The sequence below is a fragment of the Ornithorhynchus anatinus genome, chromosome X1 (genome assembly GCF_004115215.2).
Source record: "Ornithorhynchus anatinus isolate Pmale09 chromosome X1, mOrnAna1.pri.v4, whole genome shotgun sequence".
NCBI classification, from domain to species: domain Eukaryota; kingdom Metazoa; phylum Chordata; class Mammalia; order Monotremata; family Ornithorhynchidae; genus Ornithorhynchus; species Ornithorhynchus anatinus.
The window spans coordinates 35,269,196-35,285,964 of NC_041749.1; the positions used below are offsets into that span (position 1 = coordinate 35,269,196).

The following is a 16,769-nucleotide window of genomic DNA, read 5'->3' on the forward strand; positions in this document are numbered from 1 at the left end:
AGCGCTCAACAGATAGGATGGAACGATTGAATGAACTGACCGGGAGCTCTCCCCCTGTCACCTTCCAGGCCTCCCAGTTGCCGGGCAAACCTCCGAGTTCGTGAACCAAGTCTTAGAGAAGACAGCGGAAGGCAATCCCACCGGAGGACTCGTAGGGTTGAGGATACCGACGTCGAAAGTGTAATGGGCCCGACTCTGTCCCCTGACCTGTCCGGCCGGGGACGCGTCTGTCACCGTCCAGTGCTCTCCGTTGTAAATTTCATTCTGTTCTGCATGGCGGTTTCGCATTGCGTAAACATTTACAACTAGGTTACATCGTTTTAGTGACTAAGTATAAGAGAAGCATGATCCAAAATGCTCGACTACAGCATTCTCAGAGCCTAAACCGGCAGTTCTCGCACAACTTCTGGCATCGGTGTGGAAACCGAAGGGTCTTTGAGCAAAGGGTCCCAAATCCGATGATTCGAACTGCAGGTGCAAAACGCCTTCCGCTTGGGAAAGTGTCAGCGAATGCCAAATGTTGTGGCGGGTTTATACTCTGAATACCACAAAACTTAAGAGGAAGCACTTTTTTTTAAAAACTGTCTAGTGGGGTTTTTCGTTTTGTTGTGTTTCGTTTTTTTTAGTTACTGCTTCGTGTCCTAATTTTTCTGCAACCATTAATCTCACTTGTACATTAGCACACATAGCATTCAAGCTATTGTGCCATATTAGACTTTATTTTCAGAGCTCAATATGATATATACGTAGAGACATATATCTATTATATGTCCGTGCAAGTAAGAAAAAAAAAAGTATATTCTTTGTGCCTTGTATTTCGGGGAGGGGGGGAAACTCTAGCTATAAACTGGTAACGTTTTGTATGATGAAAACCCTAATGGAGGGGAAACCAAGATGTATAGACGGTATAATAACGGGGTTTAAACGTTTTTGTTCCAACTCTTACAAATTTTTGAATGTATATAGGACAATGTTGAAATGTAGATATATATGCCACAGAGTCTGTGTATTGTATAAAAAGACGGCTCTAGAAGACTCAATTTCGGTACTTGGCCGGAAGGGGACAAATACTTGCACATTAATGCGATTGTTTTATTTTTTTGTACCAAAGACAAATGCAACTGATATGGCAACTGCCAGTCTAAGGAAAGTTTTGCACAGCTTACATGATACTGTACTGAATGTATGAAAAAAAAAAAAAGGAAAAAAGAAAAAAAAATTTAAAGGTCAGGGTTAGGGATCTTACTGAACTGTGAATTTTATTTCTGTTGGGTCCAGTTATCTACAGAAGGAGCATTCATACATCCAAATATTATTTTGCCGTTCCCTAGTTCGCTTCCATAGTAGATAAGTTGGTGGCCATTTAGGAGTTTGTAAATCTTTTTTTTTTCTGCACTTATTGTAGAAAATTTTAATATATTTGGATTTTAGTAAGCTATTGGTAAAATAGTTTTTGACTTTGAGAATTCAGAAAAGTTTATTTAGCTCGTTGTAGTATACTTCCACCAAACAACCAAAATACAGATTATTTTTTATCGTACTGTGTGTATATATATATGTGTAAAGAAAGAAAAAGCTACAGATATCTAATTCTTTAGTTGCCACTTTTCCAATCGATGTATTATTGTGCATGTAATATTTCCAAGGATCAACACAAGCTTAAAACAGAAAGATTTATAGATTTTTATATTTTTGTACAGATATTTCAAAACTAGCTTCTTCAGACTTATACGTGACTTATTCTTGTTAATTCTGTAGTTTGTATGATTGAGGAATATTAACACATTTAGTTTTTAGGTGCTCTTTTGCCCATATAAAAATCAGCTTCATTAGTCAGTGTTTAAACTGTGTTTAAAGCTTTACCTCTTGATGAGAAAGTCCTCTGTCGAGACAGAATCATTATCTGGGTTCAAAAGCCTGCCCCCTTCCCCGCCCCCAACCCCGCTGACACCCCCACCTCAAATTTGTAAAAAAAGTCACGGTTAACCGCCCCCGCCCCGCTTAGAGGGATTAAAAATACCAAAAAAAAAAAAAAAATGACCAGCAGGGCTGCAGGACTCGTATGCTCACAGTATACGGTATTTCCACTTTCCCTTTGGAGAATTTAATTCCTCATTGCAGCTCTCTGCACAGTGTTTTCTTTGTTGCGTCCCTGAGCTGTAGCACATGAAGTTTTGACTCCGAAGCTCATCATAAAACAAGGGGCAATGTTAATTCTTTTATTTTGGGGAGGGGGGAGGGAAGGGAGGGAAGAGTCAGATTTTCACAGCGCCTCCTCCTTATCATGACACTTCCAAGAAATTCCAAAGGAGGCCAAGATACCGGAGTTGAATTGTGATGCACACTGCTTTTCTTTGAGGCTGGTAGAAATGAGCTTGATTAGGGCTCTCTCAGAGTAAACGCAACAAGTAGCCGTTTTCTCAAAGGATTTGAAAAATGTCAGTTGGCTGAAAAAAGTTCCTTTTTTTTTTTTTTTGCATGTGGGGTAAGGCAAAGTACAGGTCTGTAACTTGACGAGAAGAAGTCATGACTGAAAATGTATCTGGGGGATTTATAAAGTATTCTAAAATATGGCAGTTTTGCAGTCAGGTAAAGATCTTTTACCTGGTAGATTGAATGGAGAGGCTTATAAAATGCCCCTTTTAGAGCTGCTCTGTTAAGGATTTTGTTTTTTGATTTTTTTTTGTGATTTTTTTTTTTCCCACCACTCTCAAAACCAGAAATGGTTTTTGTGGTCTATCATTTCAGACATTTGTTTTAATGAATTCCAGACCTTCGCATTTCAGTGTTTTCTATGTACTACTTAAGTTAATAGTTAAAAGCTTTTAATAGTTGAGCTTTTTAATGTTGACACTTTATTTTGTACCTATTTATATATGTATGTATATCTTAGAAAAGCACTTTGTTAAAAAAAAAAATTGCATTTTATATGATTCCTGCCGTTTGCTGCTAAATCTGGGCTGGTCAGAATGCTGCAGCGATACTTGATGTAAACAAAACCTGGCAGTAAAATGTAGAGTAAAGTTAAATCCTTTAGCTGTTTTAACTTTATCGTAAAGATGACATAGGCAAGCTGTGCAGCTTTACATTTTAACCAGGGGACTCTGTGGCATTTAAACCGTCTAGAAATGGTTGTACTTTAATGCCAGTAATAATCTGCTTCCTCTCTCATCATTAAAGTATATTCATTTGGTGTATTTGTATCTCACCCTCCCCAACACGCACACACACAAACACACACACACACATACACTCTTCCTCCACCCACCCGCCTTTAGGGTGGAAGAAACCCCAGACCACTCTACCTGTTCTGTCTTGGGAAACTGTGGCATGCAACTGGGATGAAGATCCTTAGAGCCAAATTCTCTAAAGATTTTCAGCGCTCATACATGGTATGCAGAACACGCCGAAGTCCCGGATCCTCTTTCAAGTGGAGGCACGGTGAATTCATATTCCCGATAATCCCGTCATCCAAAAGAGACCATTCGAGTCCTACTAAGATTTGCTTTCGGTCTTTGTTGGTCATCTCAAGTACACTGGATTCTCTGAAGCATTTATTTCCCTAGTAAATCGTGCTCTCCAACCGGTCCGGCCAAAAGCTCGTCAGAGTTTCGAATTGGGCGCCATTTTCCGTCGATTCGATACCCGGTTCTGTCGTACCATGTATGATTCTCGTCCTTTCTCGTATCCTTCATGACAGATGACGATGTGGCTTTATATCGTGCCTTACTTGTACATTTCTAACTAAATGTTTTCAGCCCTACCCCCCCCCTTCCCGCCCCCTAAATCCTGAACTCTTGCACCTTTTAAGAAGAGAATCAAAACTATAATAAAAGCATCGTGAAGGAATTCAGATGGATCTGGCTGCAAATCCCCTCCCTCTTCACAGTTGTTTCGTCTCGCATCCGTCCGGGAACCCGGTTTTAAACGGTCGTGGAATGCGAGGGCAGAGGTGGGGATTCGCACTAATTTCTACTCCCTCCTTTATTCGGACTCTCCCGAGTTCATCACCCAGCTTGACTTTTTGGCTGAAGAGCAATAGTCTCCATTGAACAGTAGCATGGTTCAGCTCATCTGCTTTATTCTTCCATTTCATGTTTCCATTCTGAAAGGAAGAGGACAGGTTTCTGTCGCTAAAACAGATGAGGAGTCTCTTTATGAGAATCAGAAGCACTTTGGAAACGCAATATTGTCCGTTTGGGTTTATTTAAAAAAAAAAAGAATCTCGTACGACTCTCTGATGTTTGCCTTCATTAATAAAGCTGTTAGTTTATCCACCAAAATGTCAAGAATGGATGTGCTTTTTTGAAAATTCCATACATCTTTTCCACCTTGTCATTTTAGCTGCTAAGACTGAGTTAACTGTCCAAGAATTGGATACCAGTTGCCTTCAGTAGGAAATAATTAAAGCGTAAGAGGATATTTCCAGACTTACCGCTTGTCTTCCTGAAATTCTGTCGAAGCATCGTCTAATCGTGTTAGCACCGGGGTCGGCATCTCTCGATAGCCTTGCAGTCTGAATTTTGAGAATGCACTGATCGATGGCCTTCAGTGTTAATCATGTAAAAAGGTTTCGGTCCGCTCTCTAAGCGAACTGCGGGTCCGCCCGGAGCCCCGGGTCTTTTCCTAACTTTGCACAGGACTGCAGTTGGGCTCCGTTCGGCGTTTATGCTGCGGGCGTTGCAAACCCAGTGCTGCAATCGTGGATTCGTTGAATCTCACTCAAGGGCATTACCGTTTTCCGAAAACTCCACCCCTTCGTGATCACTCGGGCTCCCACCGGGGCGCGACCTTGTGGGTCAGCCGCAGGGATGGAGGTTTTTATCTTATGGAGGGGGGGGAAGATCACGTGAGGGAGAGATGTTGAAAATGTGCTATAAGTCATCCTCTTCCATAGAGCAACGGGCGACTATGCGTTTAAGCATTGTCCTGTTGCCCAGCTAGCCAACTCAAGTCAGAGAGAGACTTGGTTATGCCAAATTCCCATTTTTATTTAGCAAAAAAATAAAAAATAAAAAAAATGGAGAAAGAGCGGAGACGTCAAACTGCTTCCAACTTGTCAGTATTTCAGGATTGGAGGGTTGGTCATCCGAAAAGAATGGCAGAGAGGTTGGATGTCTTGATGTGCCAAGTTTGGCTAAACTAGGTTGCCTCTTCCATACCAGGGTAAGCACACAGTCAGAGTAACTTCTGAGATGGGTGGCGGGTCTGACCCTGGACCCCATCGTGACCCCTCACCCTCCCGTCCCCCTCCCGTCCCCCCTTTTACCCCTACTGGGTTTCTCGGAACCAAAAAGCATCGACGTGTATGTATGTATGTACCTTATCTGCTTTTTGAACCTGTTCTTCCGGCACTATTCCACTGCCTGTTTTTTTTTTTTTTTTTGGTCGCCTTTCCCCGGGATGCTCACGGGATGAAAAGATCCTATAGCTAAGCATTTGTGGTCGATCACGAACTCCAATGCTGCGGCACCCACAGGCACGGAGAAGAACCGAGGGGCGAGAATTCAAGGCGTTCGTTGATTACCGGGCGGCAACCCGTTTCTGCATAGTTGCTTGGGGTCCTGTTTGTAATGCTGTCGTTAATATCCTGTAGTTCTTTTCCGACTGGAGCTAAGAAACTTTTTATTGGAACTGGTCTTGTCTCTCTTTGTTAGAAAGATCTTTATCTTGTTAACGCATGATCTGTTTTGAAACTTATTCTATTAAATGTTGGTTGATAGTCGTGCGGTTTTTTTTCTTTTCTCTTTTAAAAAAAAAAGAAAACGAGGCACAATTAAAATCTTGACATTGTTTACTGTCACTTTCCAGCACCTGCACTTCTAGTCAGATACAGACCCATCAGTGTATGCAACGTCCTTTGTAATTTAAAATAAAAAGACAAAATTACCGAAAGAAAAAAAGGGTCTGAATCGAGTTTGCCTTCTGGTGTCCGGCCTCCCTTCCCTTCCTTTCGAACCCGTCGAGCCACTCGTCCGTTTACCCGTCCGCCCATTGGCAGGGCAGCGGAATGACTGTTCTATGGAATCGTTAAGGAGTGACCATTTTATGGAATGGCTAAGAAGGAAGGAAGAGCTTTAAGACCGAACCGAGCTGAGGGCGGGAGCTGATTCCCTCGGGAAGAGATGTAATATTTCTCGATACCTCGTCCGACACTGGGTGGGTTGGCACTGCAGATGTGGGCGGCTTTCTTTTGCGACCTCCACGAGTTCACGGCCCTTGTTTAATAATAGTAATAATGAGGGTATTTGGTAAGCGCCCTGTGTCCGGCACCGTTCTGAGCGCTGGGGAAGATACAAACTGATCAGGTTGGACGCCGTCCAAGCAGTAGAAGCAGCTCGGCCTAGTAGAGCGCGGGCCTGGGAGTCAGAAGGTAATGGGTTCTAATCCCGGCTCCGCTGCGTGACCTTGGGCCAGTCACTTTGCTTCTCTGGGTCTCCATTACCTCATCTGGAAAATGGGGATTAAGACTGTGAGTCCCACGTGGGACCACCTGACTATCTTGTATCTATCCCGGCACTTAGAATGGTGCTTGGCACATAGTAATTGCTTAACAAATACCATCATCATTATTAGTCCCTGACCCACGTGGGGATCACAGTCTTCATCCCCATTTTACCGACGAGGTAACTGAGGCCCAGAGAAGTGGAGTGGCTTGCCCAGGCTCACCCAGCTGGGATTGAAACCCCAGTCCTTCTGACTCACAGGGAAGGGAAGGGAAGGGAAGGGAAGGGAAGGGAAGGGAAGGGAAGGGAAGGGAAGGGAAGGGAAGGGAAGGGAAGGGAAGGGAAGGGAAGGGAAGGGAAGGACACAGGGAGGGAAGGGAAGGAAAGGAAAAGAAAGGAAGGGAAAGGAAAGAAAGGACAGAGGAAGGGAGGAGAGGGAGGGAGGAAAGGAAGAGAGGGAAGGGAGGGAGGAAAGGAAAGAAGGAAGGGAAGGAAAGAAGGGAGGGAAGGAAAGAAGGGAGGGAAGGAAGGGAAGGACGGAGGGAGGGAGGGAAGAAAGGAAGGGAAGCAAGCGAGGGACGGAGTGAGGGAAGGAAAGAAGGAAGGAAGGGAAGGGAAGGAACGGAAGGGGAAGGAAGGGAGGGAAGGGAAGAGGGAAGAGGGAAGAGGGAAGGGAAGGAAGTGCCCTGCGCACAGTAAGAGCTCTATCAATCCGAGCGAAGGGCTGCCTGACGGCCCGGTCTCCCGGCTCCGGCGTCCGTGCGGGTCCGCGCCGCCAGGTGGCGCTGCGGCGGGCGGAGAAGGCTTGGGGGGGGGGGGAGGCGGCGGGGCGGGTCCGCGTCGCCAGGTGGCGCTGCGGAGGGCGGAGGGCGGAGGGCGGAGGGCGGAGGGCGGAGAACGCGTTTGGGGCTGAGCCGCGGGGCCACCCGTAGTCGCCGCCGCCGCCGCCGCCGCCGAGGCCGCCGAGGCCGCCGCCTCCTCCAGGATGGCGGCCGGACGCGCCGTCCCCCTCCGCCTCTGCCACCAGGACCTCGTCCGCTTCGACCTGGAGGTCAAGGCCTTCATCCAGGTGCTCCCACCCTCGCCCTCCGCCGCGCCCAGGGCCGCCGGTGCCTCCCCGGCTCGGGAGGGGCCGGCCGGTCCTGGGTTCCAATCCCGACGGCCGGGTGACCTTGGACGAGTCGTTTCCCTCCCCCGGGCCTCGATGACCTCCGGAAAATGGGGAGGGAGGCCGGGAGCCCCACGGGGGACCACCTCATCCCCTTGTCTCTCCCCCAGCGCTTAGAACAGTGCTTGGCACAGACTACTAATCCCCCCGCCTCCCCTCTTCTGCTGTGTGACCCTGTGCCAGTCACTTCCCGTCTCTGGGCCTCAGATAATAATAATAATGTTGGTATTTGTTAAGCGCTTACTACGTGCAGAGCACTGTTCTAAGCGCTGGGGGAGACACAGGGGCATCAGGTGGCCCCCCCGTGGGGCTCCCAGTCTTCATCCCCATTTGACAGATGAGGTCACTGAGGCCCAGAGAAGTGAAGGGACTTGCCCCCGGTCACCCAGCTGACAGGTGGCAGAGCTGGGATTCGAACCCATGATCTCTGACTCCAAAGCCCGGGCTCTTTCCACAGAGCCACGCTGCTCCTCTGTCAAATGGGGATGAAGATTGTGAGCCCCACGGGGGACCACCTCATCACCTTCTGTCTCCCCCAGCGCTTAGAACAGTGCTTGGCACAGACTACTAATCCCCCCTCCTCCCCTCGTCTGCTGTGTGACCCCGAGCCACTCACTTCCCGTCTCTGGGCCTCAGTTCCCTCCTCTGTCAAATGGGGATGAAGGCCAGGAGCCCCACAGGGGACCATCTGATCACTTTGTATCTCCCCCAGCGCTTAGAACAGTGCTTGGCACCTAGTAAGGGCCTAAATACCATTAATTCATCCAATAGTATTTATTGAGCGCTTACTATGTGCAGAGCGCTGTACTAAGCGCTTGGAATGGACAAATCGGCAAGTGCTTAAGAAATGCCATCATTATTCAGTGCTTAGAACAGCGCTTGGCGCGTAGTAAGCGCTTAACAAATACCATCACCATTCAGCACTGAGAAGGAGAATAACAATGATGGCATTTGTGAAGTGCCCTGTGCCAAGCGCTGTTCTAAGCGCTGGGGGTGAAACGAGGTAATCAGGTTGTCCTAAGTGGGGCTCACCGTCTCCATCCCCATCTTACAGAGGAGGTAACTGAGGCCCAGGGAAGTGAAGTGACTTGCCCAAAGTCACACAGCTGACAAGTGGCGGAGCCGGGATTAGAACCCACGACCTTCGACTCCCAAACCCGGGCTCTTGCCACTGAGCCACGCTGGTTGAATGATCGATTGAGGGAGCCCAGGGCTAGATCCTGGATGATCCGATCAGCAGTGTGGGCCAAGGGGTAGGAGCGCCGGCCTGGGAGTCAGAAGGACCTGGGTTCTAATTCTACCTCCGTCACTCGTCTGCTGTGTGACCTCGGGCAAGTCACTTCGCTTCTCTGGGCTACTGTTAACCCGTCGGTAAAATGGGGATTAAGACTGTGAGCCCCATGTGGGACAGGAACTGTATCCAACATGATTACTTTCCAAGCGCTTAGTACAGTGCTCCGCACTAAGTAAGCGCTCAATAAATACGATTGAATGAATGAGCCCGATTAAGCAGCGTGGCTTAGTGGCAACAGCCCGCTTTGTGAGTCAGAGGTCGTGGGTTCTAATCCCGGCTCCGCCATTTATCAGCTGTTGTGACTTCGGGCCAAGCAGCGTGGCTCAGTGGAAAGAGCCCGGGCTTGGGAGTCAGAGCTCAGGGGTTCGAATTCCGGCTCTGCCACTTGTCAGCTGTGTGACTGTGGGCAAGTCACTTCACTTCTCTGGGCCTCAGTGACCTCATCTGGAAAATGAGGATTAACTGTGAGCCTCACGTGGGACAACCTGATTGCCCTATATCTACCCCAGCGCTTAGAACAGTGCTCGGCACATAGTAAGCGCTTAACAAATACCAACTTAACTAATCTGTGCCTCAGTGACCTCATCTGTAAAATGGGGATGAAGACTGTGAGCCCCACGTGGAACAACCTGATCACCTTCTATCCTCTCCAGCGCTTTGAACAGTGCTCTGCGCATAGCAAGCGCTCAACAAATGCCAACGTTATTATTATTATTTCCAGTGCCACTGGGTGAAGAAAATCCCTCATATTTTAAATGTCTCCTAGGATATCCGAGATTGCACGGGACCCCTGAGCACACTTACAGAACTCAACGCTAAAGTGAAAGAGAAGTTTCAACATCTGCGGCTCAGAATACAGGTGAGCACAACAGATCTGGAAAACCGTTTCAAGGTTTAATTTAAAGCGATGAGGAATAAGGCTCACTTAGTGGCACTTGGGGAAAAAAATCTCCAGAATTTAGTGCCTCAGTTTACACTGTATTTAATTCTTGAGAATTTTTCTTTCTTTCTCTTCGGTAGAAGTGATTAGAAATGTTCCAAAAAGAGGATTTCTACCGTTGTATATGGCACGTATATTTCATATATAGAATCATCTGAAGTATCTTAACCTTTGCTGTGCTAGTTCATTCTTCCAGGTGAAATTTTTCAGGCACGCGGAGTCAATGCCGAATCTTGGGCCGTATTTATTGAATAATAATAATAATAATGTTGGTATTTGTTAAGCGCTTACTACGTGCAGAGCACTGTTCTAAGCGCTGGGGTAGATACAGGGTAATCAGGATGTCCCACATGGGGCTCACAGTGTTCATCCCCAATTTACAGATGAGGGAACTGAGGCACCGAGAAGTGAAGTGACTTGCCCACAGTCACCCACCTGACAAGTGGCAGAGCCGGGATTCGAACCCGTGACCTCTGACTCCCAAGCCCGGGCTCTTTCCACTGAGCCACGCTGCTTCTCAGTGACTACCGAGTGCAGAGCGTTGTGCTCCCAGTAGTAGTAATTAGTGCTATTACAAGTAATTCTACTAAGCACTTGGGAGTATTCTTCAGGAGCAAAACACCCATTCCCTTCCTTAAAGGGCTTAGCACAGTGCTCTGCGCACTGTAAGCACTCAATCAAGATCATTCGTTGATTGATATTTTTATGGTATTTGTTATAATTAGGCCAAATTCAATCCCCAACCCACCTGGTCGGGGAAGCACAGGTACTGAATCCCCATTTTGCAGCTGAGGGAAAAGGCGCAGAGAAGTGAAGTGACGTGCCCAAGGATGCCCAGCAGACAAGTGACAGAGCTGGGATTAGAACCCAGGTCCTCTGGCTCCCAGGCCCGGGCTTTAAAGAGGGTACAATTTAATGAGGGGTGCAGGAGGTAAAAACAGTAGAGGCAGGAAAAAACAAGAGGTAATAGCTAAAGAAATAATAGGATATTCGGCTGAAGATACGTAAATGTTGAATAAATACGTAAGTGCTTAGGGTAGCTATTGGGTTGTAGTAGGGTAGCCTCTCTGTTGCTGAATGTATATTCCAAGTGCTTAGTACAGTGTTCTGCACATAGTAAGCGCTCAATAAATACGATTGAATGAAAGAATGAGTAATTCATTGGAAACGGCTCCGGTGTGATTTCTAGGGGACCTGGGTTCTAATCCTGCTCCTCCGCTTGTCAGCTGTGTGACTTTGGGCTAGTCACTTAACTTCGCTGGGCCTCAGTTCCCTCATCTGGAAAATGGGGTTAAGACTGAGAGCCCCACGTGGGGCAAGATGATTACCTCAGTGCATAGAACAGTGTTCGGCACATAATAAGCGCTTAACAAATACCATAATAATAATAATTATTATTATTTTAATTCCCCCTCCTCCCACCTCTGATTTTCAGAGGAAATTAAAAATCATTAATGGGGGCATTGTTAGGGATAAGAAAAGGAGTGACATTACCAAGATGGGGATAAGAGGAGGAGAGGGAGAGAGGGAGTTACCTTAATTCACTGAGTGTGTATTTTATGCAGCACTTGAGAGAGGGCAAAGTAAGCGTCCTTTCAACTTTCTTTTCCTTTTCCCCTCCTTTTTTTCTTCCCCTCTTTTTCATCCTGCTCCCATTACTGCTAGATTTGATTCCCTGCACATGAGCCCCCTCCCCTCATTTTGCGTTGCCAAAACGATTCCCCAAGTCGGGCAGTTATTTGAGCAAATAAGGTGTCCGTCGACTCCGGGTCGAGAAAGGAACGCGGTACTAAATTGATCCCACCCCAGGGTTTGCAGGAATCGGCCGAATCAGCCATTTTGGGGGTCTCACAATGTATTTGGAAATATCGTAACGTCTTGGACAACTTTTCACCTCCAAGGAACTTGAGCAGATGGCTAAGGAACAGGACAAAGAATCTGAGAAGCAAGCTTTACTCCAGGAAGTGGAGAATCACAAAAAGCAGATGCTCAGGTAGGTGGAACTCTTAGCTCTTTTTAGCACCAATGTATTCAATTAATGGTATTTAATGAGCGCTTACTGTGTGCAGAGCACTGAACGAGGCGCTTGGGAGAGTACAGTATGACAATAAACAGACACATTCCCTGCCCGCAGCCAACTTACAGTCTAGAAGGGGAGACAGACAGTAATATAAATAAATTGTGGATAGGTACGTACGTGCTGTGGGGCTGGGGATGGTGAATAAAGGGAGCAAGTCAGGGTGATGCAGAAGGGAGAGGGAGAAGAGGAAAGGGGGCCTTAGGGAAGGCTTCTTGGAGGAGATGGGCCTTCAGTAAGGCTCTGAAGGCGGAGAGAGTCGTTGTCAGATTTGAGAGAGGAGTGATTGTCTGTCGGATTTGAGTCCTAGACTATAAGCTCACTGTGGACAGGGAATGTCTTTATGGCTGGACTGTATTTTTCCAAGTGCTTAGTACAGTGCTGTGCACCCAGTGAGCGCTCAATAAATACTACCGAAAGAATGAATTCGAGGAGGAAGGGCGCCCCAGGCCAGAGGGAAGACGTCAACGAGAGGTCGGCCCTGTCGGTTCTAGTTGGTTGAGGCTCGAAATAGTGGAGCGATTAGGTTTGCGAGGAGCTGAGCGTCTCCAAGCTGGCATGATTGGATCAGAGCTACCCCTCCGAACGGAGCCAGAAAGGTAGATGAAAATCCAGAGGGCCACAGCCCCTACTTTGCAGGAGCCATCGATCCCCTCATCCCTGATGAATCCGGGACTCTGCATTACAGTTCTTTCTTTCAGAATGTATGAGCAGACATCCCCAGCCTTCGCCTGGGTCAGTCAATCGATGACTTTCCGCTCATCACCTCTCCTTTTCCAATTCCCTTCCTCTCCCCGGGTTTCTCCTACGGTCGGCTCTGGCCCCGATTCCTTTTTTTTTTTATTCTTTCACTCTGGCTCTTGTCCTTGAGGCGTTTTATGAGTGCTTGAGGGTCCTTGTGACAGTCTGGGCCAACGTGTTTCGATGCCTTCTCTCTGGGAAGGGAGGGAGGGGCGGGCAGGGGGTGGGCTGTGTGTCCTTCGGGTGGTCGGGTGGTTGAGGTCTGTATATATAGTGACCCCCTGGGTCAGGGAGGAACCTTAAAGTAATCCAGAAAGCCCCAGCCGACTACACTGCTGCTTTTAGAGGAGACACCGATTGGTGTTTTAGCCAGTTGCGGCTAAAAAGCGGTGCGTGCTGTGACCTTTGACCCTGGCTGTAAAGCAAACTGGGCTTGATTATGATTACTACTACTAATAATATTAGCAGTGGCATTTGTCAAGGCCTTACTATGTGCCAAGCACTCTACTAAGCTCTGGAGTAAGTGCAAAATAATCAGGCCCCATGTGGGACTCGCAGTCTAGAAGGGAGAACAGGTATTGAATCCCCATTTTGCAGATGAGAAAACTGAGGCACAGAGACATGAAATGGCTTGCTCACGGTCACACAGCAGGTCCATGGCAGAGCCAGACTACGTGTTTTGTTCTGTTTTGCCGTCTGTCTTCCCCGTTTAGACTGGGAGCCCGTCTTTGGGCAAGGATTGTCTCTCTCTCTTGCCGAGTGGTCCATTCCAAGCGCTTAGTACACCGCTCTGCACCTAGTAAGCGCTCAATAAATGCGACTGAATGAACGAATGAATTAGAAGCCTTTGACTCCCAGGCCCCGGGGGGGTGGGGGGCCGGTCGCAGAGGTATCCGGGCATCTTGCCGCCACTGCATCTGAAAGCTGCCCCACTGGAGATTTTCTGCAGCTGCTTGGGCAGAGAGGACAGGTAAGGAGCAGGGGAGTCATGCTCGCCCTCCCCCTAAGTGCCACCCCCAGAGGGTGCGCTGCGGGATCCAGCGCCCGTTCGGGCGGATGAGCGTGGCGGTGTACAGGGGTACGTGCGGGGACCACCCAAGGCCTAAAGAGAAGCAGCGTGGCCTAGCGGAAAGAGCCCGGGCTTGGGAGTCAGAGGACGAGGGTTCTAATCCCGGCTCCGCCACTTGTCTGATGGGTGACCTTGGGCACCTCACTTAACTCTCTGTGCCTCACTTCCCTCATCTGTAAAAATGGGGATTAAAAAATGTGAGCCCCACGTGGGACAATCTGATTACCCATATCTACCCCAGCACTTAGAACAGTGCTCTGCATTATTATTGTTATTATTGTGCAAGTAGCCCCGAGCAGGTTTGCGACGCGTCGGCATCTTTGAGTCGGCCCATTGTTCTGATTTCAGCAATCAGGCAGCCTGGAGGAAGGCCAATCTGGCTTGCAAAATCGCCATTGATAATTTTGAGAAAGATGAACTTCTGCAAGGCGGGGACCTCTTAAGACAAAGGTATGAAGCCCCCCTCTCCCTTTCCCTTTTCAATCGCCGGCTGAGCCCGTGTAAATGCGGAAACGAGGCGCGGAACCCAGAGGGAGCGGGCCTTTCTTGAGAGGTTTCCTCCCTGCCCCTGGATTGCAGGAAAAGCACGAAGGAGAGCCTGGCCCAGACGACCAGCAGCATCACGGAAAGCCTGATGGGGATCAGCAGGATGATGTCCCAGCAGGTCCGGCAGAGCGAGGAAGCCATGCAGACTCTGGGTACGTTCCGGCGGGGGTTGCCCGAAGGGCGGCCTCGTGGATAGAGCACGGGCCTGGGAGTCAAACGGACATGGGTTCTGATCCCGGCTCTGCCACTTGTTTGCTGTGTGACCTTGAGCAAGTCACTTCACTTCTCTGGGCCTCAGTTCCTTCATCTGGAAAATGGGGATAAAGACTGTGAGCCCCGTGTGAGTCCAACCTGATTTAGCTTGTATTAATTCCAGTGCTTAGTATGGTGCCTGGTACATAGCAAATGCTTAACAAATACCATTTAAAGCCCCCCAAAAAGTGGATCAGGCCCCTATGGTCTTCCATTCCCCCACCCTGGCCAGATGGACCGTCAACTCACGACCCTTCCCCTCTTCAGCCCGGAAGCCCAGGCTCTTCAGCAAACTGGGCAGATGACGATTAGGATTCATTGCATTGATTGAGCACATATTAGGTGCAAAGCAATCAATAATCAGTCAATCAGTAGTATTTATTGAGCCCTTACCGTTTGCAGAGCCCTGTACTAAGTGAAGGGGAGAGTACAATGCATCAGAATTGGTAGACATGTCCCCTGCACACAAGGAGCTTACAGTCTAGAGGGGCAGACAGACATTGATAGAAATAAGTAAATTACAGATATGGATGTAAGTGCCGTGGGGGCTGAGCATGGAGTGAAAAAGCACTGGAGAATGGCTGAATAATAGTAATAATAATAGTTAGGGTATTTGTTAGGCGCTTACTATGAAGCGCCGGGGTGGATACTAGCAAGTCGGGTTGGACACAGTCCCCGTCTCATGTGGGGCTCACAGTCTTAATCCCTACTTTACAGATGATGTGACAGAGGCCGAGAGAAGTGAAGGGACTTACCCAAGTTCACACAGCAGACAAGTGGCGGAGCCGGGATCGGAACCCATGACCTTCTGACTTTTAGGCCTGTGCTCTAGCCACTCAGGGATCATTACTCAGATCCGGTCCCAAGCTGTCGATCTAAAAGGGTTGTGGAGCCTGGAGACAGACACCCAAGGGAAGAAATAGCATAATAAGAAGGCAAAAAGCAGTCAACGGCAGCAAGAAACGGGAGTTTTCAGGCTTCCGATCACTCGGGTCGCGCAGTATTCACAACCTGCCCGATAGGTGGGATGCCTGTCACCTCCCTTGGGACGGGCTTCTCCCTGGTGCCGTTGTCGGGGACAATGGAGTTCCAGGGAGTCTGGGAGACAGTTCCAGGGAAGCATGGGGGGCAACCAAAGCATGAATCTCCTCTGAGTCGGTTTGCAAGCCGCCGACGATCCTTGGGCTCCTCTGCCCCGCTCCCTCCCACCCACCCTGAACCGAATCGACGTGGTGTGAGGCCGGGCAGCCGTTCGGAAGGGTCCATGACTTCTGCTCAGGATGTGCCCAGTCCATGGGAGAAGCAGGGAACATATCTACCAGCTCTGTATTGTACTCTCCTGAGCGCTTAGTACTATGCTTTGTACACAGTCAGCGCTCAATAAATGCCATTGCTGAGGGTGATAACGAGACTAGAATTAACCTCCCCCGTGTGGGATCGTGATGATGGGACAAGGACTGTGTCCATCCCGATTTGGCCATAGTCACCCCGGTGCTTAGTACAGTGCCGGGCACATAGAAAGCGCTCAACAAATACCTCAGTAGTTATTATTATTAAGACTTTTGTTCCCATCCCCTGGCTGACTCGTTCAAATCTGCGATCCTTCCTGTCAGCTCTCAGAGAGGAGACGTGCGCCCGGGCCGCCCAGCCAAGTGGGTCCGCTCAGCCTGACCCCTCCTTCCCCCTCTTTCATTTCAGCCAACTCTTCCCGCACGATCCTGGACGCAAACGAGGAGTTCAAGTCCATGTCCGGGACCATCCAGCTGGGCCGGAAGCTCATCACGAAGTACAACCGGAGGGAGCTGACGGACAAGCTGCTCATCTTCCTGGCCCTCGCTCTCTTTCTGGCCACGGTCCTCTACATCCTGAAGAAACGCCTCTTTCCGTTTCTCTAGATGGAGGAGCTCAGCCTGACCCGAGCGCCTTTTTTTCCTGGGGAGACACAGGGCAGATGACCTGTGAACTCGTACGGTCCTGGGGCTCGGGCCGGTCCCCCCTCTGCTGCCCTTTCTGACTCTCGATTTGAAGGGAACGGATTTTGGCCGGACACTAAGATGGAAGAGACCCTCGGCGCCGGACCCCGCCACCCTCGGAAATCAAGCTGAGTTACCTCCCACCCAACATGCCTTGATCTGTGGAAAGTGGAAAAGTGGAGAGGGGAGGGGAGAAGGGGAAAGAAGATGCGTCAGACCCTAGACTTGGATCCATTCCATGAATAAAACTGATTGAACAGAGA

The 16,769-nt window shown here is 48.8% G+C and overlaps 2 protein-coding genes across 2 annotated transcripts in view; both read left to right on the plus strand.

Annotated features, from left to right (window-relative positions):
• The window catches only part of CREBRF (CREB3 regulatory factor), a 45,542-nt gene extending 39,817 nt beyond the window's left edge, over window positions 1-5,725 (plus strand). The window contains exon 9 of the mRNA XM_029050518.2: window positions 69-5,725. Coding sequence (XP_028906351.1) covers window positions 69-184 — 116 coding nt within the window. The 3' untranslated portion in view covers window positions 185-5,725. The remainder of the gene's footprint in view (window positions 1-68) is intronic.
• Window positions 5,726-7,393: 1,668 nt separating this feature from the next.
• On the plus strand, window positions 7,394-16,769 carry BNIP1 (BCL2 interacting protein 1). The gene is made up of 6 exons (XM_029050526.2): window positions 7,394-7,515; window positions 9,675-9,767; window positions 11,750-11,841; window positions 14,084-14,185; window positions 14,315-14,433; window positions 16,232-16,769. Exons 1-6 carry the CDS (start codon window positions 7,432-7,434, stop codon window positions 16,426-16,428), a joined length of 687 nt encoding a protein of 228 aa, XP_028906359.1. The 5' UTR covers window positions 7,394-7,431; the 3' UTR covers window positions 16,429-16,769.